Below are 25,365 nucleotides of genomic sequence, written 5' to 3'. Positions count from 1 at the left end.
GGCTGAGAAACCCTTGTATAGCGATCACAGGAATGTTATCTCATCGTGCCAACAGGAGATGACATAATTCCAATTTTGGCAAGAGGGCAACCCGAAAAATGAAGTCAGTTCAGTCATTGTTTTTTTGCACCATGTTGGAGCCAGATAACGTCAGTGAGCAGTTATTGGTCTGAGTCGGTCTGAGTCTACGTTTCTATGGTGAACACTCTCACTAATCAGTAGTGAGTTTGTTGGAAATCCACACCCCTGCTACTTGAAAGCGCGAGAATACGTTTTTTTATTTGGGGGCCAACGGGCACCACATGCTTTTATTGAGGCATCTGATTGGTCAGTTTATAATTTGAATGACTTGCAATGAAGAAAAAAAAAACATTATGATGAAAATAAGGATTAACAAGAACATGTTTTGAAAACCATCACTGCTGTTTATTTCTCAATAATAGCTAGCAGATACTTCCTATTTGGAAAGCCATGGAAGAGGGTTACTTAGTCCACTTTTCATGTAAAGTCAATGCCTTTGAATAATTCCAGTAATGGAGGTTTGAAAGGCCGTCACATTTATAAGAATCTGTTTTCAAGGTCAAGAGTCAAACTACCAACTGATTCTTTAAACAAGCTTTATCTATGGTTGGATGTAGAAACAGTGCAGATCTGGGGTGGCGCTGGGGGGTTACGTGAGGACAGCTGCCCACCAGCAAGAAGCTTTTCCCCCCGCCCTCTTCAAATTTTGAGGCACTATTAGTATCATCATTGACAAAGTTGAAGAAATCATCAACACAACCTTCATTAAGCATTAGTGTTAGCACCTCAGCTAACGGAACTGCTGTTTTAATATTAAAATCTATAACAGTAACACTAATGAATCACTTTGAGATGCCCATGTAGAAATGTTCTGCTACTGACAGATATATGCACCAAAACGAAGAACAAAATGAGTGTCTAGATGCCCACCAATGTATTTAATGCATTATATACTTGTGTATTTATTAGTAATTTTTACTCCTTTGTATTTTTCTTTTTTTGTATAAAAAAGAAATATAGACTTTTGCACTCAGCTATGTTGTGCTGTTTTTGTCAGAGTTTGTTTTTCAGAGCAAGGAGGCGAGCACATGAACGCACCTCGGCTCCGCCTCTTGACGGTGGTCAGGTGACCGGAGCTGGCGGCCCATTCTCGGCTTCTCTGGTGCTTTGGCTCCGATGTCCGCTGAGTTCGTAGCTGGGAGAAATGGGCTCTGGCAATGCACGCATTTGATCAGTCAGGGATCCGATCAGCTGAGTCTGTGAATGGCGCCAAAACAGGACCCTAAACCTAAATTTCAGGAAGGTTTGTTTCAGGAGAGGGGGAAAAAAGGAGTCGGGTGATGATGGCTGTGCATTCCTGCAAGGGGGCGGGTTTGTTGTTGTTTCTGATGCTGCGACTTGAACCAAACAATAGTGGTCTCCAGTGAACGACAGGATTGATACGTATTAACGTGCTGAAAATGTGCTGAAAGAAGCTTAAAACGTGTAAAAAAAACCACGAGTTTAAAGTTACATAGACTAGAGAAAGCTAAGCTAGCACGATGTGGTTAGCTTGAAAATATTTTCGCCGAATTAAGTCCGATTGAAAAATGAATTAATTTCGAATGTGGCCAAGCTGTTTATTCAAATATTGCAGGTTGCGTCACCATGTGTGTGTTTGTGTGTGTTTTCAGGTGAAAGAGTCCTGTGCTTTCATGGGCCACTGCTGTACGAAGCTAAGGTTTGCCTCAGTCCCGCGCGCTCGTGTCTGCTTTGCAGCTAGTATACGGAAAAAAGTCAGCTAACGACTGAGCAGGCCTGTTTGTTTGATTGTTGTTTTCCAGTGTGTCAAGATCAGCATCAAGGATAAGCAGATCAAATACTTCATTCACTACAGCGGATGGAACAAAAAGTGAGCATCCTGACTGTTTTTCCCTCCTCATGATCATGATTGAACCAGTTTATGAAGAAATTCCTGAATGCTCTTCCCTGATTCTCTGGTTCTCCTTCCTTCCAGCTGGGATGAATGGGTTCCTGAAAGCAGAGTTCTCAAATATGTGGACAGCAACCTTGCAAAACAAAGAGAGCTTCAAAAGGCTAATCAGTAAGTTGTTCTCCTCCTTCTCGATTATTCTCAAGTACTTTTGTCTTGCTCATTTACTAAAACAATAGACTTTTGGAATATTGGGTGGACTTTAAGGCTTTAGATATTATTGATCTTGAGTGATTGATTAACAAACTGCATGTCTCGAGTGAGAGGACCGGCCCTAACCTGCCTTAGTGGTTCTCTGCATACCAGAGAACAGTATGATCAATAAACCTGGTAAAATCAAAATCAATGCCAATTAAGTTTGGGGTTCTGCAAGGTTCGGTTCTGGGGTCATTGTTATTTATTCTGTACATCAGTAATATTTGTGATGTTTCTGTTTTGTTGAAAACAATTTTATTTTCAAGTGATACAAAATCTTTTTTGTTGTGGAGATAATTTGGAGATTTTGGATGCAGCAAAAAAAAAAGTGTGGTTTGATATATATAAATTACCTTTTTTTTTTTAAATTAAACTAGGTATATATTATTTGGGAAAAAAAGCAATAGACACTGAGACTATTAGGTTTAATGCTGAATTAAAAGAGTGTCTAAAATAACATTTCTTGGCTGATGAAAAATTGAATTGAAAGAAACACACATTACATATATTCTTAAACATCTTAATGTGTTCTTCAGAAAGTGAAACATTTTTTAAATCAGTCATCCCTGAACACTTTGCAGTGTTCCTTCATCCTTCAATTTATGATCTTTTGTGTTGAGGTAGCGGTAAAAGGCGTACCAAACCACAGAAAACTCTTTTTCATTATTTTTTTAAAAATAATCGCCAGATCAACTCAAAGTTTAACAAATTACAATTCTTTAATTTTGGAGACCTGCTTGATTTCAAAATAATTTAAATCATGTTCAAAATGAAGAAAATAAAAACAAACAATAACCAAAGAACATCCAGAGACTCTTCCACTTAAGGAATAATAGAGTCTGAGAGGATCAAATATATTTATGACAGCAGAACGTTAAACTTTACTGCGTCTCCAAAGAACGAGTTTAGATAGAGAAAAGCTGCAGGGAAGACATTGAAAACGGTCAGTCTAAAAGCAATCAAAAAATAAATATAAGGGAGTCAATATGTATGTGTGTTTTTTTTTAACTTTTGATCATAATTGCTTGTTGTCAGTTTATGTGTTTACTTCCTGAAATTCTGCTGTAAATACTCTTTTAAAAAATAAATAAATTTCAGTTTGGATTGAATTGGAAAAGTTCTTCAACTAAAGCCCTTTTTGAACTATGCATGTATTCATTCATCGGTATTCTTATGATGTTTAATATTTTTTCAGTATAAATAAATGAATAATAATACATCTACAGAAACTTGCATCAGCTTGTGAGCATTGGTGTGTAGGTTGATGTGAAACGTCTCTTTGTGATGTCTTTCCTTCTCACTCACAGGGATCACTATGTTGAGGGAAAGATGAGGGGTTTAGCACCAAGCAAGAAGATTGCCTCTGTGCAGCAGAAAAATGTTGATCTGTAAGTTTTCACTGTCTGCTCTTTTTTTAAATGTATTTTTCTGCCTGAAAGCTCATTTGATACAAATATATTAAAAATGGCAAATTATTTAATGGAAAGGCAAATGGTCTGAACTGTGGTTTTCCATTATAGCAGTCAGTCCTGCAGGTTTGCTGTGGAACAAAGACTTCTTAGATTTAAGAAACAAAAAGGTTGAAAACCGGCTCCATAAACAGTTTATGCTAACGTTCCTCGTAAAAACTGTTTAGATGGTCTATAACTGTACACTGTTTAGTGACCCCTTTCAGATCGGAATTTCCACATAAAGGAGTAGAAGAAAGTCACTCTGCTTTTGTGCTATTTTTCTTTTTGACAGATTAAACAGTCCAGAAGAGACTGGAATGCTTTTATTGTAAGTGCATTTGCAGCGCAAAAGTTAAATACTGTGAAAATTCTTGACCCCCGCAGGTCTCAGAGTTCAGGCAACACCTGAGGATAGGTAGTCGTGAGGAGATATTTGAAATGACTTAGTGACATTTGGACCTCTTTTGTGTGAATCCTTTAAATTCATTAATCATGGAAAGTAATCAGTAAAGGAGCTCTGAACTGGATCCAAGTCAGTACCAGCATGTGGTTTAAAGCTGCAGTCAGAGACTCTTTACACTACGTTACAATGAATGAATGTGTCCAAAAATATGCTTAAATCATTCAACTACAGGAGATGACAGAAATATTTGAGGCAATTTGAAAATGTTCCCTGCCTTAAAGATCCACTCTGATGAAAATGATGTTTTCTGTGTTTTTAACGAGTTCTTGTGGCATTTTTCTGAGTATGGAGGACAAATATGAAGAAATGAAGCTCAAAATTCAATTGTCTTTATTCAAATCAGTGTGAATCAGGAGCAGACAAAAAAACTGTGGTTTGAAAAAACAGCTGATTTGTGGCGTAGAAATTAAGTTGGGTGAACCAGGGGAGGAGAAGTGGGGGCGGGGCTGCTCCACAGTTCTGCCCACAACTCAGAGGCAAATTTCTAATGAACTACTGCTTCTCTGCAGAAACTATGTCCTAGAAAACAACACAGATTTTTTTACATTTTGTCAAAAACGGCATAATGATAATTAAAAGACCACTGGGAACACTTTAAAAACGGATCAAAGGATGATCAGAGGGGATCTTTAAAGGACAATGCTGTGTTATGAATAAGTGTAAGAGCATCTGTCAAATAAATATTTGTGATCAGATGATCATCTAGATTTCTATTTTTGTCCCTCTTGATTCTAGGAAAGCAAAAAAGGCGAAACAGAAAAGTAAGTTGCGTATTTCTAAACGTTGTGTTAACCATAGGTTTGTGATTACAACACAATGAAACAATAACAGTATTTGAAAGTTAACCATGAGTGATTTATGTGGCTAATGTACCATCACTTAGTTTTTTTGGGACACAAATGCAGACCAACTTAATCCAAAATGTTCTCAATGCTCATATTTAAGATGTATTTTCCCATTCATCATTAATAAGTGAGATTGAGTTATTGAGAAGAACTCAACTTAAAGAAATCCGTGAGTGAAGACATGAATGGCTGCAGACTGCATTCAGATGTGTACATGTTATGTCTGTAGGGCTGTGCTAAAGTTTGGGGGCACTGCTACGAAAAGAAAAACTTTAAAGAAGTTTACAGTAAAATATAGTAAACAATTGTCATCGTTTGTCCACCTCTCTGACGTCTGTGTTGTTCAGCTCCAGGGCCAGCTGAAGGTACGAGCAGTGCAGAAATGCCTCAGGGTCCACGGAAGAAGAGGGCTCGCGTTGATCCCACTGTGGAGAGTGTATGTGTCATGGGGGTGGGGTGGGGGGGCTTTATGATATGCTGCATCTTCACAAAAAGACAGGAGCAGAGCATAAAACTGTAAAACTCAAGAATTTACAAGAAAAAACCCCTAAAAGCTACCCAACATTTGATGTTTTTTGGCCCATGGTGTTCACACTGGACAAGCAGGGAGGGGCTTCTTCTGCTTTTCCTTTTTCTACTGTTTAGTAGCGCATGTCCATCACCTACAGTTGAAAGAGGCTTGGTGTAGAATGTCAAAGCGGTGCACATCTGTCGTGACTCTTGCTCCAGGCTTTTTCTGTCACAGCTCTATTCCCATAAATGACAGACTTGGTGTCATAGAATTCTTTTCAGGCAAAATCTGTAATTATTCATTTTTCCTCCGTAATCAATTTTTCAATAGTTTGGACTTTGTGAATGAAAGGGGATGCCATCCATGCAACACTACCAAATCCAAGTCCCTGATTGGTCAAAGTTCAACTTTGTTTAATGTATGTTTGGCGAAAACAGTCTTAAAAACCTGCGTAGCTTTGCGTGAACTTTGAATGCAGAAGCCCCAAAATGCTCATTTATGCACGTTTCCATAGAGTTTTCTTTGGAAGTTGAACGCGCAACGTAGCCTTTAATGTCCTTTTCGGTAGACAACATTTCTGTTTTATTGTTCTATTTTCTTTTGGAGATTGTTTAAAATTATGCATTTTTCTATCCTTCCCCTTAGCATAGCGGGGAAAGAAAGGGAAATGAAATATAAACCGTCAGGCCGTCTCCAGCTGTCTGTGTTGACTCAGAAAGCTTCAAGGAGATCTGATTTAACCTCATTTGACTTTTAACGTTTCTAAAAGGTTCCTGTGGTGTTTTCTTTAACGTGTTCCCACGACTACCAGCTCAGCCAGTTAGAAGGCGAGCAGCATTGAACCAGCACCTTCACTGCTGCCCAGCCTTCCCTGAAACTAACAGATCATCACAGACAGTTGGAAATGTAGTCAATATTGTGAAAAAAAAACATGAAATCAGGAAAATCTAGAAATGCAATTAAACACCTACCGTAATTTAGACGAAGATGGTATCTAAGCCTCATTATTTTAACTGCTGTCATTATAATTATGCATTTGAAAAAAGGTCTAATATTTATTACAACCTTTGATACTTTAATCAGATTTGGAACCAATTCCTTTGTGGAGATCTTAAAAAAAGGACTGAAACAAAATATTTCTCACACTAAAATGCATCTTTCAAAGGAGGAGATGTTCACCAACCGCGTGGAGGTGAAGGTGAAGATTCCCGAGGAACTGAAACCGTGGCTGGTGGATGACTGGGACCTCATCACACGACAGAAGCAGGTGAGAGTCGGAAACTCCCCAACAGAGATGACCTTTTCTCCACACACCATAATTATTTACTCTCTGAGATGCACCCAGAGATAAACCAAACCACTGGACGAATCTCAGAAAGTGCCATGAAGTTAGCACAAAGATGCTGCTTAAATCTGATCAGAAAAGAGCTTCTTTCTGCAGATTTCTTTCTCCTCATTTGATGCAACGAGCTGAGATGGCTGAGTTGTTTCTAAGTTGAACTTCTTGAGAAACGTAGTATTTGTTCTCCCACCCAGGCTGCGAGATAAAAACCATGTCATTGGTCTTCAAATTGGCTTCTTTCCCAGTCGGGCTGTGGATCGTTACCTAGGCTGCAATCCAATTCAATTCACAAAGCAAGACCAACGATTTACAGATCAAACCACAATTCTTGCTATTTCCTCTATTATGTGTGAATGGTTGCCATACGTATGTCTGTCTACTGAATGTATGAAAATGAAGATGATATTTAATCGCCATCTTTTATACCTTTTATTTAAAATGGAAGCTCTAAATCAACAAAACATGACAGATAAAAACACAAAGAAATGTTATTTATTACTTTATACAATGTCACACTCCAAAGTTTTTCTGTCAACTTCCTGGTTAACTCCAACAAAACATAAACATCACTGTTGCTTTGTATCACTGAACAACAAATTTTGAAAATGTTCTCCATAGTTTTTCCATCCTCTCAAGGTTTTGCTGACTGCAGTTCCAGGAGATGGATGACAACAAGATAGTACATAAAGACACAGCAACACCTCAATAAAATCCAGAAAACTCAGTCTTTTCATCCAAACAGACAACAGTGTTTTCTAACAGACATGTTTGATAAACTGACTTTTTTCATCTTTAGTACCAAAAAACAGAACTTTTTACGAGTTTTTTACATTATTTCTAATTTTATATTCATGGGACCCTTTTAAACAAATTCGTGACTATTTAAAACAAAATCGTTTAATGGGAATTATTTCAGAAAACTAAATTAAATCTCATTTTTTTATTCATGAAAAAATTTCTTAATAGTTTTACTTTGAAAAGACTTCTCTGACACTTCACTTTGTTTAGTTAGTGTACTTAAAATCCAACATTACTCTGATAATTACATTGCCTGAAGTGTATTTATTTCTAGACTCCATTAGATTTCCAACGATTGTGAATCAGCGATCTTGAATATCACAAATATTCATACCCGTTTCGTTCTGCAATAGCTTGCGGATGTCTAAGTCTCTGCCTTCTCGTTACAGTGCTATTTATTGACTGTCGAACTTCTGACTCAGTTGTGACCAGTGATCAGTCAATCGTTTAAATCAGATTGGTTAGCGTTAAAAGTCAAGTACTGTGCGGGAAATAGTGCTAAACTGACCTTTTTTTATTTACTCACTGACCTCCTATAGCAGGGGTCACCAACCTAGCTCCTGGTGAGCTACCACCCTGCTTCAGTAGATGCTGACTAGCGGGATTGAATCAGGCAGGTTTTTGATTGACTGAACACACCTGATCCAGGTGAGCAGCAATCACTGAAGCAGGGTTTGCTGCAATATAAGCCCACGAGGAACAGGGCTGTCCTATAGTAACAGTAAATCAAGCTCAGCTATTTCCAACATGGTTTCTGTCACCTCAAAAACACCTGTTTCTGCTGCTCTGCCATAGCTGTATTTCCTGTATTGTTAAGCTAGGTTCTCGCCGCCCAGGTTCAAATGCAACACACTTTCAGTTACTTTTCACTGGCTACTTCCAGTAAAAGGTCGGTGGAAACACGTGGAAACGCGTGTCTCGGGCTTCCGCGTTCAAAACTCTCTTGTTCACGACGAGCTAGCTACGCAAGTTTTTACGAGTTACAAACTTTCAACACGTGTTAATGGACCAGGTTGAACTTTCATCAGTCGGGGACTCCGATTTGGTAGTGGCGGACATATGGCGTCCCTTTTAATTCACGGAAGTGCCATCCGTTTCAACATTGATCATGTCGAGAAAAATGAATAATTGTGGAATTCTATGACACTAATATATGAAATCTTTCATATATAGAATAAAGCTGTGAAAGAAAAAGCCTGAAAAAAGATTTGCAACATTTGAACCGCTTGGACATTTTGCACAAAGCCTCTTCCAACTGTAGGTGATAAACATGCACTACTAAACAGTAGAAACAGGAAACGAAGAAGAAGCCCCTCCCTGCTTGTCCAGCATGAAGTTCTTGAACGCTGGCGTTTACGTAGCTTTACCGTTACCAGTTGTACGCCACACGAGGATTAGGTTCTCCACCTGGGCTTCCGTTGGAGACTGAGATGTCCTGACCTTTGGGTTTAGTCTGACAGCCCTGTGTTCAAGAACAAACATTTTACTGTCGGCAGAACTTGAGCCAGATTCCTCAGAACTTTCTGTCTATATATCAATAAAGTATTTATGATTGTGATAAACCGCTGGGGGGATTTCAAAGCAATGCACATGGTATCTAAGATTTAAAACCTGGCAATATGGAATCAGTTTAGCATAATCAGAAGCCTGCAAGTTTCAGATGAAGAGAAAAATCTTTTTCTCTCTCCTTTTTTTTTTTTTTTTTCTCAAAGTTATTTCATCTTCCTGCCAAGAAGAGTGTTGATATGGTCTTGGAGGACTACGCGAACTACAAAAAGTCGAAAGGAAACTCGGATAACAAGTAAGCAAACACTCAGAGCCTTATTGGCATGAAATCCAAACAGATTATTTAATAGTCTCAGTAAATCAGAAAGGTAAGGAAAGAAACCAGGCTTGGACAATGCTCACAGTAGAAGTGATGCTCTGTTTTCTCAGAGAGTATGCAGTTAATGAAGTGGTGGCGGGAATTCGAGAGTACTTCAACGTCATGCTCGGCACTCAGCTGCTCTACAAGTTTGAGCGACCGCAGTATGCCGAGATCCTGGCCGAGCACCCAGACACACCCATGTCTCAGGTGTACGGAGCCCCGCACCTGCTGCGGCTGTTCGGTGGGTTTGTTGAGGAGCACACGTACGCCGTCTGTACCGGCTTTAAAACGGACATACAAGCCTTGTTTTCTTTGTTTTTTTTCAAAACTTTTCTCTTTATATGCTTTCTTAGGCATGCGGAGTCTCATTTTGCCAAATGGAACTATTTGTCAAATGTTCTCTGCAGGAGCTTGGCCGCTGTGAGGCCCAGCAGAGGCGCCGGTGTTTCACAAACACAAAGGCTCAGATTACCTCCTGTGAAGCTTTGCATATCAAACAATGACAGAGACTTCATTTGCAGTCACTTAAACGCTTCAGTTGATAAAGTTTAGTCCCACCAACGTTTTCTCAGAGATAAAACGGGTCTATGCAGGGGCCGAAAACTCATCTCTGAGCAAGTTAATATGCTGGTGTAGCACCTATGCTATTAGGCAGAGGTAGTCAAGCTACTGGACCAGATATAGGTTCGCACGGAGTGGTGTGTATTGAATAAAAGAGCCAAGAGTCAATATAAAGGTAGAATGGAAAAAGCCGGCAGTTTACTGAACAATTGACAAACAACAATAAACATACAAATTTGGTTCTTAAGTAATGTTAAGACACCTTTTCAACACCCTTTATGTTGTTTCTTCCTTTACTTTTTCTGTTAAAGTTCAAATAAAAGGTTTTGTTCAAGTTAATTTCAGTTTCAATCTATTTTAATTAAAGATGACCGGTCATTTGGTTTAAAGGGATTTTAGTTACAGAACTAAATTTATTTAACTTAAATTTAGTTTAAGCTTTCTTTTGAGTTCACTATAATTACCCTTTTCACTTTTTTGTAAATCAGTTTTGTCACTTTAAATTTACACCAAAAGTATCCTTTAAAGTTACAAAATATCAGATATCAAACAAAAGACAATTCAATATGCAAAGCAAACAAAGAACTGTTTTTCTAAATGTCCAATTGCTTAGCAAAATCCTTTAAAGTTTGTTAGCAGACGTATCCAGTTTTGGTAGTGCTCCTTTAAAGTATATTGGATCCACAGTTAGTGTTCAATCTCCTACCGCGACCTTGGCAGAGATTTTGTAGTAGTGAGGAAAAGTAAAGGACCACGTGATGCTCTACAGGCAGTCCGGATTATCGTGCTCCTTGGGTAGGCTCGCCATCCATGGATCAGGAGAAGTCCAGAACGATCCGGTCCGGAACCGTCTCCCAATTACTCTCGGGGGGACTCAAAAACCTGGCCTGCAGGACAGGCCATAAAAATAATTTTAGTCCATATGCAAAATAAAACCACTCCAAAATGAAAGCGGAGCCGCACTAGAAGGCTACGTGACTCTTTAGAAACTTAAAATGGCGGCTGCTCTTTTTTCTTTTTCATACATCCAACTCTACTTGCAAAATTAGCTTCTTTTCACACAAAATATACCCAAAATACATCAAATAAAATACATTCATGTTTCGAAGTGTCAAAGAAAATTATAAATAACTCAAAAGTACTGTTTTGTCATCTTTTCACAACTTAAATTGGTCTCAACTGGGCTCGCCTCATCACGGCAAAACCCACGCCACAAAAGTAGGCAAAATACAAAACAAAACTCACCAAAACTCGTCTGGTAATGGCATAAAATCTTATTTGGCTCACACCCCTCTTCCGGTCTGGCTAGACAACAGGTTTGCACCGTTATTTTAGTTTTTCACCGTAGTTTTTCAGCTAATGGCTACTCTGCTGCGCGTGCTTGCTGTCTCTGCCCTAAACAGGCCTATCTCTCCGCTACGCAACGCACAGGTTGGGGAGGGCTCTTGAAAAACTTTAAACTTTATCGACAACAAAAACAATTTCTCTTTTTAAACAAAAATAGTAATAAAACCTATAAATTATTAATGTTAATACTATTTATATTTTTATCCTCACAACTTTTAGCTGTTTTTATCATGTTGTTTATTAATATTTATTGACCTTTTTATATCATTGTAAAATGCTCTATTATTACTGAGTGTATTTGTAACGGGGGTTACATCCTCCCCTCCTTTTCTCATGCACGTCCTCGTACATGTTTCACACAGTTTCTATCTTTAACATCTTGGGAGCATTTAAAGAGTCAGTGAATGCTACTGCTAAGCTTTGAAATAGAGACTGGACTACAGTGACGAGTGGGTTACCTAGTTCAGGATAGGTCAGTCTCTGAGCAGGTTCCCTATGTCTGTTTGAACGTCTTAGGGGATCAGTGATGGTGTCATTAGTGTCAGTGGCTTCTGGGCACTGGTCTGTGTCAGTGACAATCTCTATGGGCATGTCAGAAATGTCTTTGGTTTGGCTGTCTGTTTCAGGGGACTTTTCAGGATCTACTTGAGGTAGGTTTTCTTCTTCAGGGTAAGTATCAACTTGGATATCTCCGTCAGTTTCGATTGGATTCTCTTCAGGTAAGTTTCTTTCTACAGGTTCGGTTAAGGACTCTTCTGGTGGGTTTGTCTCACTTGGTAAGTATGTCTCATCCGATAGTTGTTGACTCTCTTTAGCTTCAGCAGCTTTGGTTGTTTCCACTGGCGTTTGCCCTACAGCGGTTTCAGGGTTCTCTGTGTCAGGTGGGATGTAGGGACTTTTGGTTTCCACTACTAGATCATGATAATCGTAGTAATAGCCAGGATCAGAATCTTCACAATCGGACCCTTGTTCAACACTTTCTGTTTGTTGGCGTGTTTTGGGTCGCCTTGGTTTGTCTTTCACAATTTGTTCTGCTTCCTCTGGGCTAGCAGGAAGGAAACCGCATGGCAATAACAGGTCACGATGAAGGGTTCTTTGAGGACCGTCTCTTGTCTCTGGTTTAACAACATAGACAGGGAGGTTGTTTGATTGTTTCACAATGATGTAAACTTCAGGTTCCCAGCGGTCGGCTAACTTATGCTTGCCTCGCATACGAAGGTTTCTCACGAGCACTCTGTCGCCTTCCTTCAAGGTGGACTCAACAATGCATTTATCAAATCTTGCTTTGTTGCGACTGGCCGATTTCTTTGCCATTTCAGTTGCTATTTTGTAGCTGGATTCGAGGCTTGACTTGAGGTTGCGAACGTACTCTGAGTGGGAACTTTGCTGATGGTCGACTGGCAGACCGAACGCGAGGTCGACGGGTAGCCGGGGCTGTCGGCCAAACATTAGTTCATATGGGGTAAACCCCGTCACCTCATTCTTTGTACAATTATAAGCATGTACTAAGGGTCGGACGTGTTCGCGCCAGTGTGTTTTCTTGTGATTCTCCAGTGTGCCAAGCATGCCGAGGAGGGTCCTGTTGAACCGTTCAACAGGGTTCCCTCTCGGATGGTAAGGAGTAGTTCGTACTTTTCGAATACCAGCCAGCTGACAGAGCTCCTTTATCGTGCGAGACTCGAAGTCCGGACCCTGGTCACTATGAAGTCTCTCGGGAAAACCATAGTGAGAGATGAAGTTTTCCCAGAGGAATCGAGCAACTGTGCGCGCCTTTTGGTTTGGAGTTGGCAAGGCGAGCGCATACTTCGTGAAGTGGTCTGTAATCACTAACACATCCTTCGTGTTGCTCGAATCTGGCTCTAGACTTAGAAACTCGATGCACACCAACTCTAGTGGACGGGTGACGACAATGTTCACGAGAGGTGCGGCTTTTTCTGGTCGGGCTTTGCGACGTGTGCAACGTTCGCAAGTCTTGACCTTGAGCTCAATGTCTGTGGCCATTTTGGGCCAATAGAATCGCTTTCTCACCAGGTCCCATGTCCTTTCGACACCTAAGTGTCCCATGTCGTCGTGTAAACTTTTCAGGACAAGGGGTCTCAACTCTTGTGGTAGCACGAGTTGATACTGCGTTTGTGCACTTTCTTGTCTGGTACGATAGAGGACTCCGTCTTTAAGGACTAACTTGTTCCACTCTCTTAGCAACAAGCCAAGTTCAGGAAGCTCATTTTTTGCAGTTGGTGGGGGTTTTTCTCCCAACGTTATCTGGTTGACTATTTCTCTGATGCTTGTATCAGCATGTTGTTTTTCTTTCAAGTCTGATGTTGTAAAGTGAGGAATGACTGGCAAACCACCAAGCTGGTCCTCCTCTTCATAGCTTTGGGGGACGGCTTGGGGAGTGAGAGCAAAAGACAGAACCAAAGGATTGTCAGTAAAGGACTCTGCTAGTTCGTCTGTGGACTGGTGGACAAAGTGCTTTTCACAGATGGCTTTTATTATGCTCTGGTCAACAAGGTTTGAATGGGGTGTGTCAGGTAGGTGCCTTTGTGTGAACTGTTGGATTCTTTCCAGTTCTTTCTTGGACAGCATGTCGTCTGGTTGTGCGCTATGTGGGCGTCGGGATAGTCCGTCCGCGTCCTGATTTTGTTTTCCTGCCCTGTATTGCAGTTGGAAGTCAAAGGTGGACAGCGCAGCTAACCATCTGTAACTTGTAGCGTCAAGTTTTGCGGTGGTCAAGACGTACGTTAAGGGGTTGCTGTCAGTGATCACAAGGAAAGGGCGTCCGTAAAGGTAATCTTGGAATTTTTCGGTAACTGCCCATTTTAGCGCGAGAAATTCTAACTTGTGTGCAGGGTACTTAGCTTCACACTTTGACAACCCGCGGCTTGCGAAGGCGATCACACGTTTCTGACCTTCTTGTGTTTGGTAGAGGGCTGCCCCCAACCCTGAAGTGCTTGCGTCTGTGTGCAAGGTAAAGGGAAGAGTAGGGTCGGCAAACCCGAGCACTGGGGCACTTGTCAATTTTTCGATGATTTCGTCAAATGCTGTTTGACAGTCCACATTCCATCTTGCTCCAAAAGGATCTTTGGGGTTATGATATTGGGCTGTGCCGGCTTTGGCACTTGTCTTTTTATGCAGAGGTGGATATCCGCTTGTGAGTTGGTTGAGAGGTCGCATGATCTTTGAATAATCCTTTATGAATCTGCGATAGTATCCACAGAATCCTAAGAATGTCCGCAATTCCTTCAAAGTGTTTGGTTTTGGCCAGGTTTTGAGTGACGAGATTTTCTCAGGATCAGTCTCGATTCCTTTTTCTGAGATGATGTGGCCAAGGTACTTTACGGAGCTCTGGAAAAACCTGCACTTTTGTGGCGACAGTTTTAGACCATACTCTTTCAAACGACCCAGGACTTGCAAGAGGCGTTCTTCGTGTTCCTCCAAGGTTGAAGAGAACACTATTAGGTCGTCAAGGAACACAAGGGCTTGTTTCAGGTTGAGCTCTCCCACGCAACGCTCCATGAGCCTCTGGAACGTGCTGGGGGCATTTGTGATTCCTTGAGGCATTCTATTAAACTCAAAGAAACCGAGGGGGCAGACGAAGGCAGTTTTCTGTTTATCGGCCTCCTCCATTTCTATCTGATAGAAGCCTGATTTTAGGTCTAAGACCGAAAACCAGTGTGATCCACTTAAAGCCGAGAAAGACTCCTCGAGATTGGGTAAGGCGTACGAGTCTTTTACAGTCTGCAGATTTAACTTTCTGTAGTCAATGCATAATCTGACATCTCCATTTTTCTTGCGAACGACTACAATCGGGGACGAAAAGGGAGATTCAGACTCGCGAATGACTCCGGCATGGAGGAGCTGTTGCAAGTGGTTGCGTACTGCCTCCAAGTCTTGCGGATGTATCGGCCTGGCCCTGTGTTTGAAAGGTGTAGGGTCGCTGAGAGTGATGTGGTGCTTGATTTTTCCAGTACGACCAAAGTCAAGCTCGTGTTGGGCAAATACCTCTGGCATTGAGTTTAACTTGTCTGTTATTCTTTGTTTCCACTCACTAGAGATGGGGGAATCACCAAAATCAAACTGGAGATTTGACTTGTTCTCAGATTTTGGATTCACTGTTTTATTGTTTGCAGGCTGGACACTTTGGATAGCATGAATCTCTGCAATGATTGTCTTTGGGGTGAGTGTGATGACATGATCAGATTCGTTCTTGAGGATGACTGGTATGCAGCGAGGGAACTTGGATGGGAGGGTTGCTAACCCATCTTCGACAAAAAGGCCACCAGGTAAAGAGGTGGTTGTTGGCGCCTCAACAGTCACCCATTTTCCAGTTTCTGGTACTCTGCGAGTTATCGATCCTTCCAAAACTTTTGTTTGTCCAGCTCCAATAGTTTCACAATCAGTACTGTGGAGTCTGACTTCACCCAAGCCTGAATTAACGGAGTGTTTTTTTCTGGCTGCAAGTGTTTTGAGAACGACTTTGTACCCATATGGAACTGAATGTTTTTCTTTGGAATCTACAACCAATCCGTACTGCTCATACAAGATGTCCAAGGTGTTAGTACCTATCAGCAGCGAAGGTGAGTTGGAGCTTAAGTTGGGAACGATCAGGGCTAGTGTTGGCACTTCAATGTCCGCACCCAATGAACTCTTGGGGAACGTGATGGCAGTTTCGATAAAGCCAAGGTAGGGGACATTCTGGCCGTTCGCTCCTTCTACCTCCAGCAGGTCGTTTAAGCTGTGGACAGGTAAGTGAGACAGTTTTTCTTCGTAGAAGGATTGGGAGATCGTCGTTACTTGCGAGCCCGTGTCTAATAGACAGCTGCACACATGATCGTCAATGGCTACTTGGGCAGTGCACTTCGCTCCAACAAGACCTTTTGGAAGAGAAAGTGACATTTCAGCTTGTGTGTGGAAGTTCAAGACGCGTTTCTTTTCCTTGGGACTCTTTGTCTTTGGCTCAGCTCCAATTTGTCCCACAACTGGAGCCCTCTTTAGTTTAAAAAAGTAGGTTCTTGTCCATTCACTTTGTCCCATGCCATCTGCTTGTCTCTTAAGAGTTTCCTTTTTTCAGCAACTAGGGGAGAGTTTGGCTCATTTTCACACTGGGGCTTGATGTGCCCGTCCTCCCCACATCTGAAGCAGTACCAGGGCTTTGGACGATTTCTTGGATGAGGTTCTGATTTTTGTTCTGAAGGCTGTGGCTTTGGAGTTTTGAAACTTTCAGGGGGGACTTTTGTCTTGGTCGAGTTTGTGGATTTTGACTTGACTTTACTGTTTGAGTCTTTTTTGTTCTTTAGAGATGCAAGATGGGACTGCAGATTGGCGATCTGCTTCTTGAGGTCTTGTATTTCAGAAAGGGAGTCAACAGTTTTTGATGTATCTCGCTCTGGACTTTGGGACTGAGCGCCTTGGTAGTTGGAAAACACTTTTGGTTTTGTTGTATTCAAGTGCTGTTTCATGCGCGACATTTTCGCTGTGCGCCTTTTCTCAGCAGTCCGGAGCATGAGAAGGAGTTCGGAAAAGTTAGGTGGAATTTGCCTTTTCTGTTCGAGTTGGAGCTCTGCTATTAGCTCATTGTCCCAACAGCCTCTTATGAACTGCTTTAACAGCTGCTTGTCTAGTTCACCAGCAGGAACACCACCTCTTATGAACGTGGTGTTCAGCATGACTTGAAGACGCTGGAGGTAAGACGATGGTGCCTCACCATTATTCTGCACAGTGTTCAAGTATTTGGCAAAGAGGTCGTCTCCATCTTCAACCGTACCGAAGGCAGAGTCGAGTATTTTCAAGTAGGTGGAAGGAGGTGACTCTGTAGGTATGTGCTTCACCAGATCGACAGCAGGTGAAGAGAGACTTTCCAAGAGCCTCCTGGATTTGCATGAATCAGGCTGTCTGGGGTCTTTTAAAAGGAGTTCCACACTCGAGCGCCAGCTCTCATAGTCGACTTCGTTGTTTGGGTGGGGACAGCGCCCTGAAAAGGGTCTCAATCTGAAAGGAGTGTTCATCTGAGCATTGAAGTCTTCAGTTCTCAGCACATGTTCCACTATTACTTTCTGAAGCTCTGGTGGGTTTACTTCAGAAGGTTTGAGAGTGGGTGTCTTAACACTGACCTGCACTCGTGGGGGATTCTCAACTGGAGCTTGGATCAGTGGGTGGACTGGTTCAAGAGTTGGTGGGTTCTCTTGCAGAGGACTGAGAGGAGCATTCGTGTCAGGGACTTGGGGTGAGTCCTGGCGGTCACCTGAGTCATTTTCGTCAGGGTTAACTACTTGGCTTATAGAGGAAAGTTCGTCTCTCAGTAAGTCTGCAAAGTCTTTACCTGTCAGTCTTGCAATGTCTCTCAGTTCAGTCAGGTAAGTCTGAGTAGCTGTCTTGCTAACTACGGGGCTGTAAACTGAGCTTAATGCTTCGACAAGGTAAAGTATGTCAGGTTTGTTCTTGGGTGAGAATCTGTATGGCAGTAAGCTAGATAATGCCTGGACTGGTGCACTGGACGCGTACTCAAGAAAGGACTGCTTGCCCTTTTCTGGACACGGGGGATCTACAGGTACCATTGTCTGAATGGACCCATATTGTTTGAGGAAGTCAAAAAGCTCTTCATCAGATTCAGTGTCAGTTAAACCAGTAATAAGAAGTGAGTTCGGTATCTTAACATTACTTCGTTGCACGGCTTCCATTTTTTGTTCAGTTCTTAGTCAAATTTGAGCTCTGAAAATTATTTACGAACCACTCCTGGCTGGCTCGCCAAGAATTTGTAGCACCTATGCTATTAGGCAGAGGTAGTCAAGCTACTGGACCAGATATAGGTTCGCACGGAGTGGTGTGTATTGAATAAAAGAGCCAAGAGTCAATATAAAGGTAGAATGGAAAAAGCCGGCAGTTTACTGAACAATTGACAAACAACAATAAACATACAAATTTGGTTCTTAAGTAATGTTAAGACACCTTTTCAACACCCTTTATGTTGTTTCTTCCTTTACTTTTTCTGTTAAAGTTCAAATAAAAGGTTTTGTTCAAGTTAATTTCAGTTTCAATCTATTTTAATTAAAGATGACCGGTCATTTGGTTTAAAGGGATTTTAGTTACAGAACTAAATTTATTTAACTTAAATTTAGTTTAAGCTTTCTTTTGAGTTCACTATAATTACCCTTTTCACTTTTTTGTAAATCAGTTTTGTCACTTTAAATTTACACCAAAAGTATCCTTTAAAGTTACAAAATATCAGATATCAAACAAAAGACAATTCAATATGCAAAGCAAACAAAGAACTGTTTTTCTAAATGTCCAATTGCTTAGCAAAATCCTTTAAAGTTTGTTAGCAGACGTATCCAGTTTTGGTAGTGCTCCTTTAAAGTATATTGGATCCACAGTTAGTGTTCAATCTCCTACCGCGACCTTGGCAGAGATTTTGTAGTAGTGAGGAAAAGTAAAGGACCACGTGATGCTCTACAGGCAGTCCGGATTATCGTGCTCCTTGGGTAGGCTCGCCATCCATGGATCAGGAGAAGTCCAGAACGATCCGGTCCGGAACCGTCTCCCAATTACTCTCGGGGGGACTCAAAAACCTGGCCTGCAGGACAGGCCATAAAAATAATTTTAGTCCATATGCAAAATAAAACCACTCCAAAATGAAAGCGGAGCCGCACTAGAAGGCTACGTGACTCTTTAGAAACTTAAAATGGCGGCTGCTCTTTTTTTTCTTTTTCATACATCCAACTCTACTTGCAAAATTAGCTTCTTTTCACACAAAATATACCCAAAATACATCAAATAAAATACATTCATGTTTCGAAGTGTCAAAGAAAATTATAAATAACTCAAAAGTACTGTTTTGTCATCTTTTCACAACTTAAATTGGTCTCAACTGGGCTCGCCTCATCACGGCAAAACCCACGCCACAAAAGTAGGCAAAATACAAAACAAAACTCACCAAAACTCGTCTGGTAATGGCATAAAATCTTATTTGGCTCACACCCCTCTTCCGGTCTGGCTAGACAACAGGTTTGCACCGTTATTTTAGTTTTTCACCGTAGTTTTTCAGCTAATGGCTACTCTGCTGCGCGTGCTTGCTGTCTCTGCCCTAAACAGGCCTATCTCTCCGCTACGCAACGCACAGGTTGGGGAGGGCTCTTGAAAAACTTTAAACTTTATCGACAACAAAAACAATTTCTCTTTTTAAACAAAAATAGTAATAAAACCTATAAATTATTAATGTTAATACTATTTATATTTTTATCCTCACAACTTTTAGCTGTTTTTATCATGTTGTTTATTAATATTTATTGACCTTTTTATATCATTGTAAAATGCTCTATTATTACTGAGTGTATTTGTAACGGGGGTTACACTGGTGTTATTGTGATCCCAGAGATGAGAGATGATTAGAAAAAGCTGGGCATACGCCACTGTGTGAATGCATCGCTTCAGAAACCCCTGATGGAAAATCATTAGGTCTTTTTTGATTTCTGCTGTATTGAAGGGATTCTCTGAGATGAAAAAGAATGCAGAATGTTTAGCCCAGATGCTGGATTACAAAGTTGTACTTTTAATTATATGTTAGCTTCAGCTCTTTATAAAGCTTTTTATCTCAGCACAGAGGTTTGTGGTTCGAATGCGGCATGAGCCCTTACTGTTGATTTTGTCAGATCATGCGAATTGCACGTTTGCAATGCTTATAAAATCTAAAACATAAAAAAATCCAAATCTTTGTCACTCAAATAAATTTGTTGTCCGTTTTCATATTTTAACCTTTTGGTAAGGTTTTGCTCACAACAAATGTTAGTTAAAGATTTAAAAATATTGACAAGTGGTTTCAGAAAAAAAAACACTTTATTTACCCACTGTCTCAAATTTGATCCTCGCATTCTTAACATGGTGTAACTGTGTTTTAAAGAAGTAATTATCAACTGATTTTGCATTATTTTAATAGTAGTGATTTAAAAAAAAAAGATTAACAGTAGATGAGTTACTCTTATCATAAAGTTAAAAAAAAATAGCTAAACCTTTTCCGGCCAAAAGTGTTTTTGAGATTTCACGGAAGCAGCCATTTTGGCATTGGCAGGAAAGGCCCTCTAGTGGAGGGATGATGAACTACAGGGCAGTTAACATGGACCGAGTTATCTACAAGGGGTTTTTAAGGAAACTGTGGATCATGCTAATGAGACAGGGGTCCCAGAAACACATGTCCCAAATAGGACACCAATGGTTATATAGGGCTAATAAATGTCGTCTGTAATTATGTAAGGATCTCCTTGTTTGTCGTCTCTCAACAGTTCGCATTGGAGCCATGCTGGCCTACACTCTGTTAGATGAGAAAAGTCTGGCTTTGCTCCTCACTTACCTCCAAGATTTCCTCAAGTAAGCTTCAACTCCCAGCACGCCACCAGAGACTCCATGTCATGTTTGACTGATTCTTGAAACATTCTGTCCCATCTGCTTTCACGTTAGTGCCGCCTGGCTTGATGCAGATACTTAAAAGTCAGGCCATGAAATCGATTTTCTGCTCTGGAAAGTATTTTTGCACGCCCTGACTGCACGTCATACAGCAAGGATCTGGGTACCTTTGGTAGAATGCAAACTCTGTGTGGTTGATCAGCTCGATCATTTGACTTTAGAAAGCATTTTTCTGAAAATGAAATAGTTGTAATCAAGGCTAAATAGTGGCAAGCTTCAGGGTAAAAGGAGGAAAGGATGGAATCACTCAATAATGTGGGAAAATGTAGGAAATTCTTGCCCACAAACAACACAGCACAGGCTTCGCTAATGAACATCAGCATCCTTCATTCCACATTAGTTTCCCCCAAAAATATGGATGGGTTCAAGAATTTGCCCCTTGGGGGGCAAATATTCAAACCTTTGAAGTTTGCTTTATTGTTTTCCTAACTGCAACTCAACAATATCTTCTTTTTTGCTCTAAAATAATCGTTTCCATCCCTCTTTCCCTGACACTACCAACATAGCCACTGAGTTATTTCTAAATCTTTTTTTTTTCCCAGTTTGTTGTCCCTTCTCTTTTTCTGTCTGGTCTTAGGACAACAGTTTTATTTTTCCTTTCCTGTTTCGTTGACCTTTTTTTTTTTACATTTTGGCATTTATGTCTCACTTTTACAGCCTTTTCAGGATTTTTCTTAATCACAGCTCTGACTTTTGGCATCATCCTATTATTTTGTACTTTTTTACTCTCTTTAGGCCTGGTACACCAAAGCACTAAAACTGTGTTTAGTGTTTTGTATTCATTTGATTTTGTTTTTCAGCTATGTGGAAAAGTTGTCTAACAACTTAGCAGTATTTTGTGTTGATGGAAAGTGTCGTTATCAGGATAGAATAGTTGTGTATGTTCCATCTGTAGGCTCTCTTGTATCTGTTTTTGCTTCAGTGCTTTTACTGGTAGACTCTTAATAAAAACATCATTTCAGTGAAATTACATTGTTTTCTCACATTTAGGTTGTTTTATTTATAGAAATATCTCACAGTATTAATGCTGAAATAGCTTTCTATTGTAATAACTGAACACATTGATTCCACCAAAACGAAAATGCAATTTGATCTACCTGATGAAATGTCCTGCTTCACTCAGACTGTACCGACTCAAGGCCACTTTTGTCTTGCTATGCAGATCACATGTACGTCCCTTTAGGGAAAAGTGCAATGTAAATGTAAATGTGCCCTAAAGAAACAAAAGTTTTATCACCACAAATGTTTGTGGAGTGTATCCATCTACGTTAACTTAAACTGGGAGGCCATGACAAGCTTGTAGGTATGAAGATCGTTAGGTTGTTAAAAAGTTGATTCAATAAATTTGGCCAGAAAAACATGACACTGTAGATTTGTACACGTGTTTCCCTCTGGAGCCTGATTTCAAGCGACAGTGCTCCTGCTTGGGGCTTGTTTCCCGTCAGCCAGATGCAGTGGATTGCACCGTCTTGCAAACGTAGGCTCATTTGCATCTTTCCACATGCACCCTGACATGTTTTCACAAATGCAAGTTACAACTTTTCCCCTTTTGAAGTGATTCCATTATTTTTGAACCTAATGTCAATAATTGCAGCAATTTTTTGCGATTGCGAAGCCTGAGTGGCGTTAAAACCCCCACAAAGGAATGAGTGATGGATCTATGGCCTGAATGTTTTGCTGGTAAACAAAATAATTTGGTTTCATTTCTGTAATTCATTTTTTTCCCTTGAAAACTAAGATGGATGACTGAGCAACCTCCAAAACCTTGATGTTGTTATTTTTAATATTGCAAAACCTAGCTGTCTCCGTTGTGCCCTGCACACGTGCAGGACTTTTTGCCTCATATTACCTCCTCATTGTGCTCTAACTGCTCTAACTATCAGGGCATTTGTTGGCATTTGCGTTGTGACCCGGAGTGGAAGGTTTCTTGATTGGTTTCACTTTCTGCTGCCTGCCTCAGTTTTTTTTTCTTCTTCTGTTTGATGCCAACGGTCCGCTCTGCTTTCTTTCCAGGTACTTGGTGAAGAATTCAGCCACCCTCTTTAGCGCCACTGACTATGAAGTGGCGCCCCCAGAGTACCACCGCAAAGCTGTGTGAAAGCTCTCAGACACGCAACACTCGGAGACGCACACATGAGCACTTTTTTAGGTCACATGTAAAATATCCATCACGACACGTCCAGACTTGAACTGATACACTTCTGCCATGGAGGTCTCAGGGGTGCGTCAGTCCTCAAGAAGAAGGAACAAACTTGTAAAATCTTTATCGATTTCCTATTTTTCCCCACTTTTTTTGCTTTAATTTATACCAATTTATTGAGAAGATGTGAAGCTTCATCTCCACATTTGGCTCTCTTGTGTAAATCTGCATTCCAGTTGAGGTGCTTGTTACTGTTTCATGTGTTTATTTGTGGTTTATTTCTGCCTCATGAGGTGCAATTTAATGCCTTGCCTCAAGGTCAGCCAATAATATCTAGTTGTAATTTGTGTATTTGTATCAATTTGTAAACAAAAAAATAGCATTTCTACACAAGTTTGTTTTTTTATTGTTTTTTTGACGGTGATTTGGACACTCTGTAAATTGTTTGGTGTTATAATTGCTCTGCAAACAGGCATTTTGTTAAAAAGACTTGCTGTTTCATTGGGTCTCACAGCTCCTCCCTGCTGTTCTTGAGTGCTTCTGAAATCAAGGACTTGCTGTGTAAAAATTCTTTCAATGCACCATTAAGCAAAGAAGTACATCTCTCGTGCATGTTGCGGTTCCTGGGAAATATAATTTTTGCCGCCTAAAGACATCATTTCAAGCCTTTTAATTAGTGTCACAAGTCTGCAGCATCCACGACGCCGGCAGCCGTGCATGTTGGAGCCACTGACGTTTTAATGGGTCCTTCTTCAGTGCTGCAGAAGTAACATAAATACTGTACATACTGCAAGATCAGTATGAATAAATGATTATGAATGCAGTATTCAACTATAAATACACTTGACACCTAACTTGGCCAGACCCAACATTAGCCGGAGAAGTACCAAACATTTGATGGAGACACAGACGAAGTCTTAAAAGTGACCCATTTATAATTGTTTACAAGTGGTGTATCTTTCCTTCTCACATGACACATGACACATTGTCCACAAATTTATACATAAAAGATACAACGTACTTTGTATATATTTAAGTTAAAAAAAGGACTGTATTGTATCGCCGCAATCTAGATATTTATTCATTTGGCATTTAAAACTATAAATAAAAAATGACTTTTAACAGACTAACTTTTTTTTTTTTTTTTTTACTACCACTTTCAAAATTTTCCAGAAACAGATTTTTACTTCCAGATGAAGTTAAGCCTTCTTTTACTTAAATAATCTCCTTTTGTATCTGTGATTTTCTGCTGCTATTCCCTGAGATCTTTTTTTTATGCGTGTCTGTATCTTTTACATCTCTGTCATCGTTATTGTGCACCAAAAATATTGAGAAATAAGTCGGCACCTTTCCAACAATTCCCTAAAATTTGAAGTTTGCATGAAAATATTTTATTATTTTAAAGATTATTTTAAAGCTTGATATTTGATCTCATCACACAGCAAACATGTAAATACAGTTAATAAACAGAATTTGGTTCCAATACTCTACATTATAGTAATAAAGTACAACATAAAAAAGGGGCAATTAATATTTTTTTTTCTTCTTTTTTTGCCCAACCTTGTATGAAAATATTATTTAGTAATTAACACTATTAGTCCATGCTATTAGTGTGAACTGATCTGATTTATGGAGCATGGAAAATGAAAATTATTAAAATATTGGCTACTGACTGCTCCCTTGGTGATGACGCATGACAGTCCACTTTTGCTTTTGTATAAAGTGTAATTATTTTCACTAATGAGGCTTTTCCTTCTTTGTTGACCACAAAATCAATAGTTTTTATTTTTATTACGACAGCAGTGGGTAAAATAAATCCTTTTTTTACTTTTCTAACTTCCATTCAGAAATTTCATGGGTTTCTATGGTGGGGTGTCCAAACATTTTACAAAGAGGGTCAGACTTGGTGAGGTGAAAATATGGAAGGGCCAGCCAATCAGGCTGCATTCTTTGATCATTATTTTCATAATTAAAGGTTAATAGAAACTTTGTTTTCAGTTATATTAATGAGCTGAATTTAAGTAACTCTATGACGGTTTCTTGATTGTATTGTATTAACATGAAATGCAATTATATTTAAAGATGTTTTTATGGGATACTTTATATGTATTCACATATAGCAGAAACACATCTAAATACATTTTTGCTGTGAATTTTAGGTTAGAAGACCAAAAACAAGGAAATAGTCTGGGGGATAAAAAAAGCTTTGTCAAAATCTGGGTTCACATGAAATGTTACGTATTATTTACTGTCAAATACTCAGTATAAACTTCTAAATGTAAATCACATGAACAGTAAATAAAACAAATAATTATCTTATTTAGAAGTACAAACCACTGTGATTTTGATCAGCGTAACATGTCTGTTCACAAAAGGGTCCTGTGAAAATCACATGTTTA

At 40.0% G+C, this 25,365-nt stretch overlaps 1 protein-coding gene and 1 long non-coding RNA gene across 5 annotated transcripts in view; one reads left to right on the top strand and one right to left on the bottom strand.

Moving 5' to 3' along the window:
• LOC144990934 (uncharacterized) overlaps positions 1-25,365 on the bottom strand; it is a 163,467-nt gene that overhangs the window by 126,938 nt on the left and 11,164 nt on the right. The gene's annotated exons all lie outside the window — the stretch shown is intronic.
• On the top strand, positions 1,116-24,092 carry LOC101169275 (mortality factor 4-like protein 1). Of its 4 annotated transcripts, none has more exons than XM_011488129.4 (13): positions 1,116-1,324; positions 1,695-1,741; positions 1,845-1,912; positions 2,018-2,104; positions 3,496-3,576; positions 3,932-3,967; positions 4,838-4,863; positions 5,295-5,383; positions 6,624-6,725; positions 9,311-9,399; positions 9,534-9,706; positions 20,646-20,730; positions 22,840-24,092. In XM_011488129.4, exons 1-13 carry the CDS (start codon positions 1,285-1,287, stop codon positions 22,922-22,924), a joined length of 1,008 nt encoding a protein of 335 aa, XP_011486431.1. In that variant the 5' UTR covers positions 1,116-1,284; the 3' UTR covers positions 22,925-24,092. The 4 variants fall into 4 exon arrangements, with proteins under 4 accessions (XP_011486431.1, XP_004066932.1, XP_011486444.1 ...); XM_011488135.4 differs by having other exon boundaries at positions 1,141-1,324; positions 1,817-1,912; XM_004066884.5 differs by lacking the exon at positions 3,932-3,967.

Source organism: Oryzias latipes, chromosome 3 (genome assembly GCF_053564925.1).
Source record: "Oryzias latipes strain Hd-rR chromosome 3, Olatipes_Hd-rR_3.1".
Classification (NCBI taxonomy): Eukaryota; Metazoa; Chordata; class Actinopteri; order Beloniformes; family Adrianichthyidae; genus Oryzias; species Oryzias latipes.
The sequence above is the reverse complement of the archived record's forward strand: the minus strand, read 5'-3'. Positions and strand labels throughout refer to the sequence as shown.

Bases quoted from the DNA above. Each gene is read 5' to 3' on its own strand.
- LOC101169275 (XM_011488129.4), top strand. From the start codon at position 1,285: ATGGCGCCAAAACAGGACCCTAAACCTAAATTTCAGGAAG. The intron at 9,400-9,533 runs GTAAGCAAACAC...CTGTTTTCTCAG, and splicing joins AAAGGAAACTCGGATAACAA to AGAGTATGCAGTTAATGAAG. The intron at 20,731-22,839 runs GTAAGCTTCAAC...CTTTCTTTCCAG, and splicing joins TACCTCCAAGATTTCCTCAA to GTACTTGGTGAAGAATTCAG.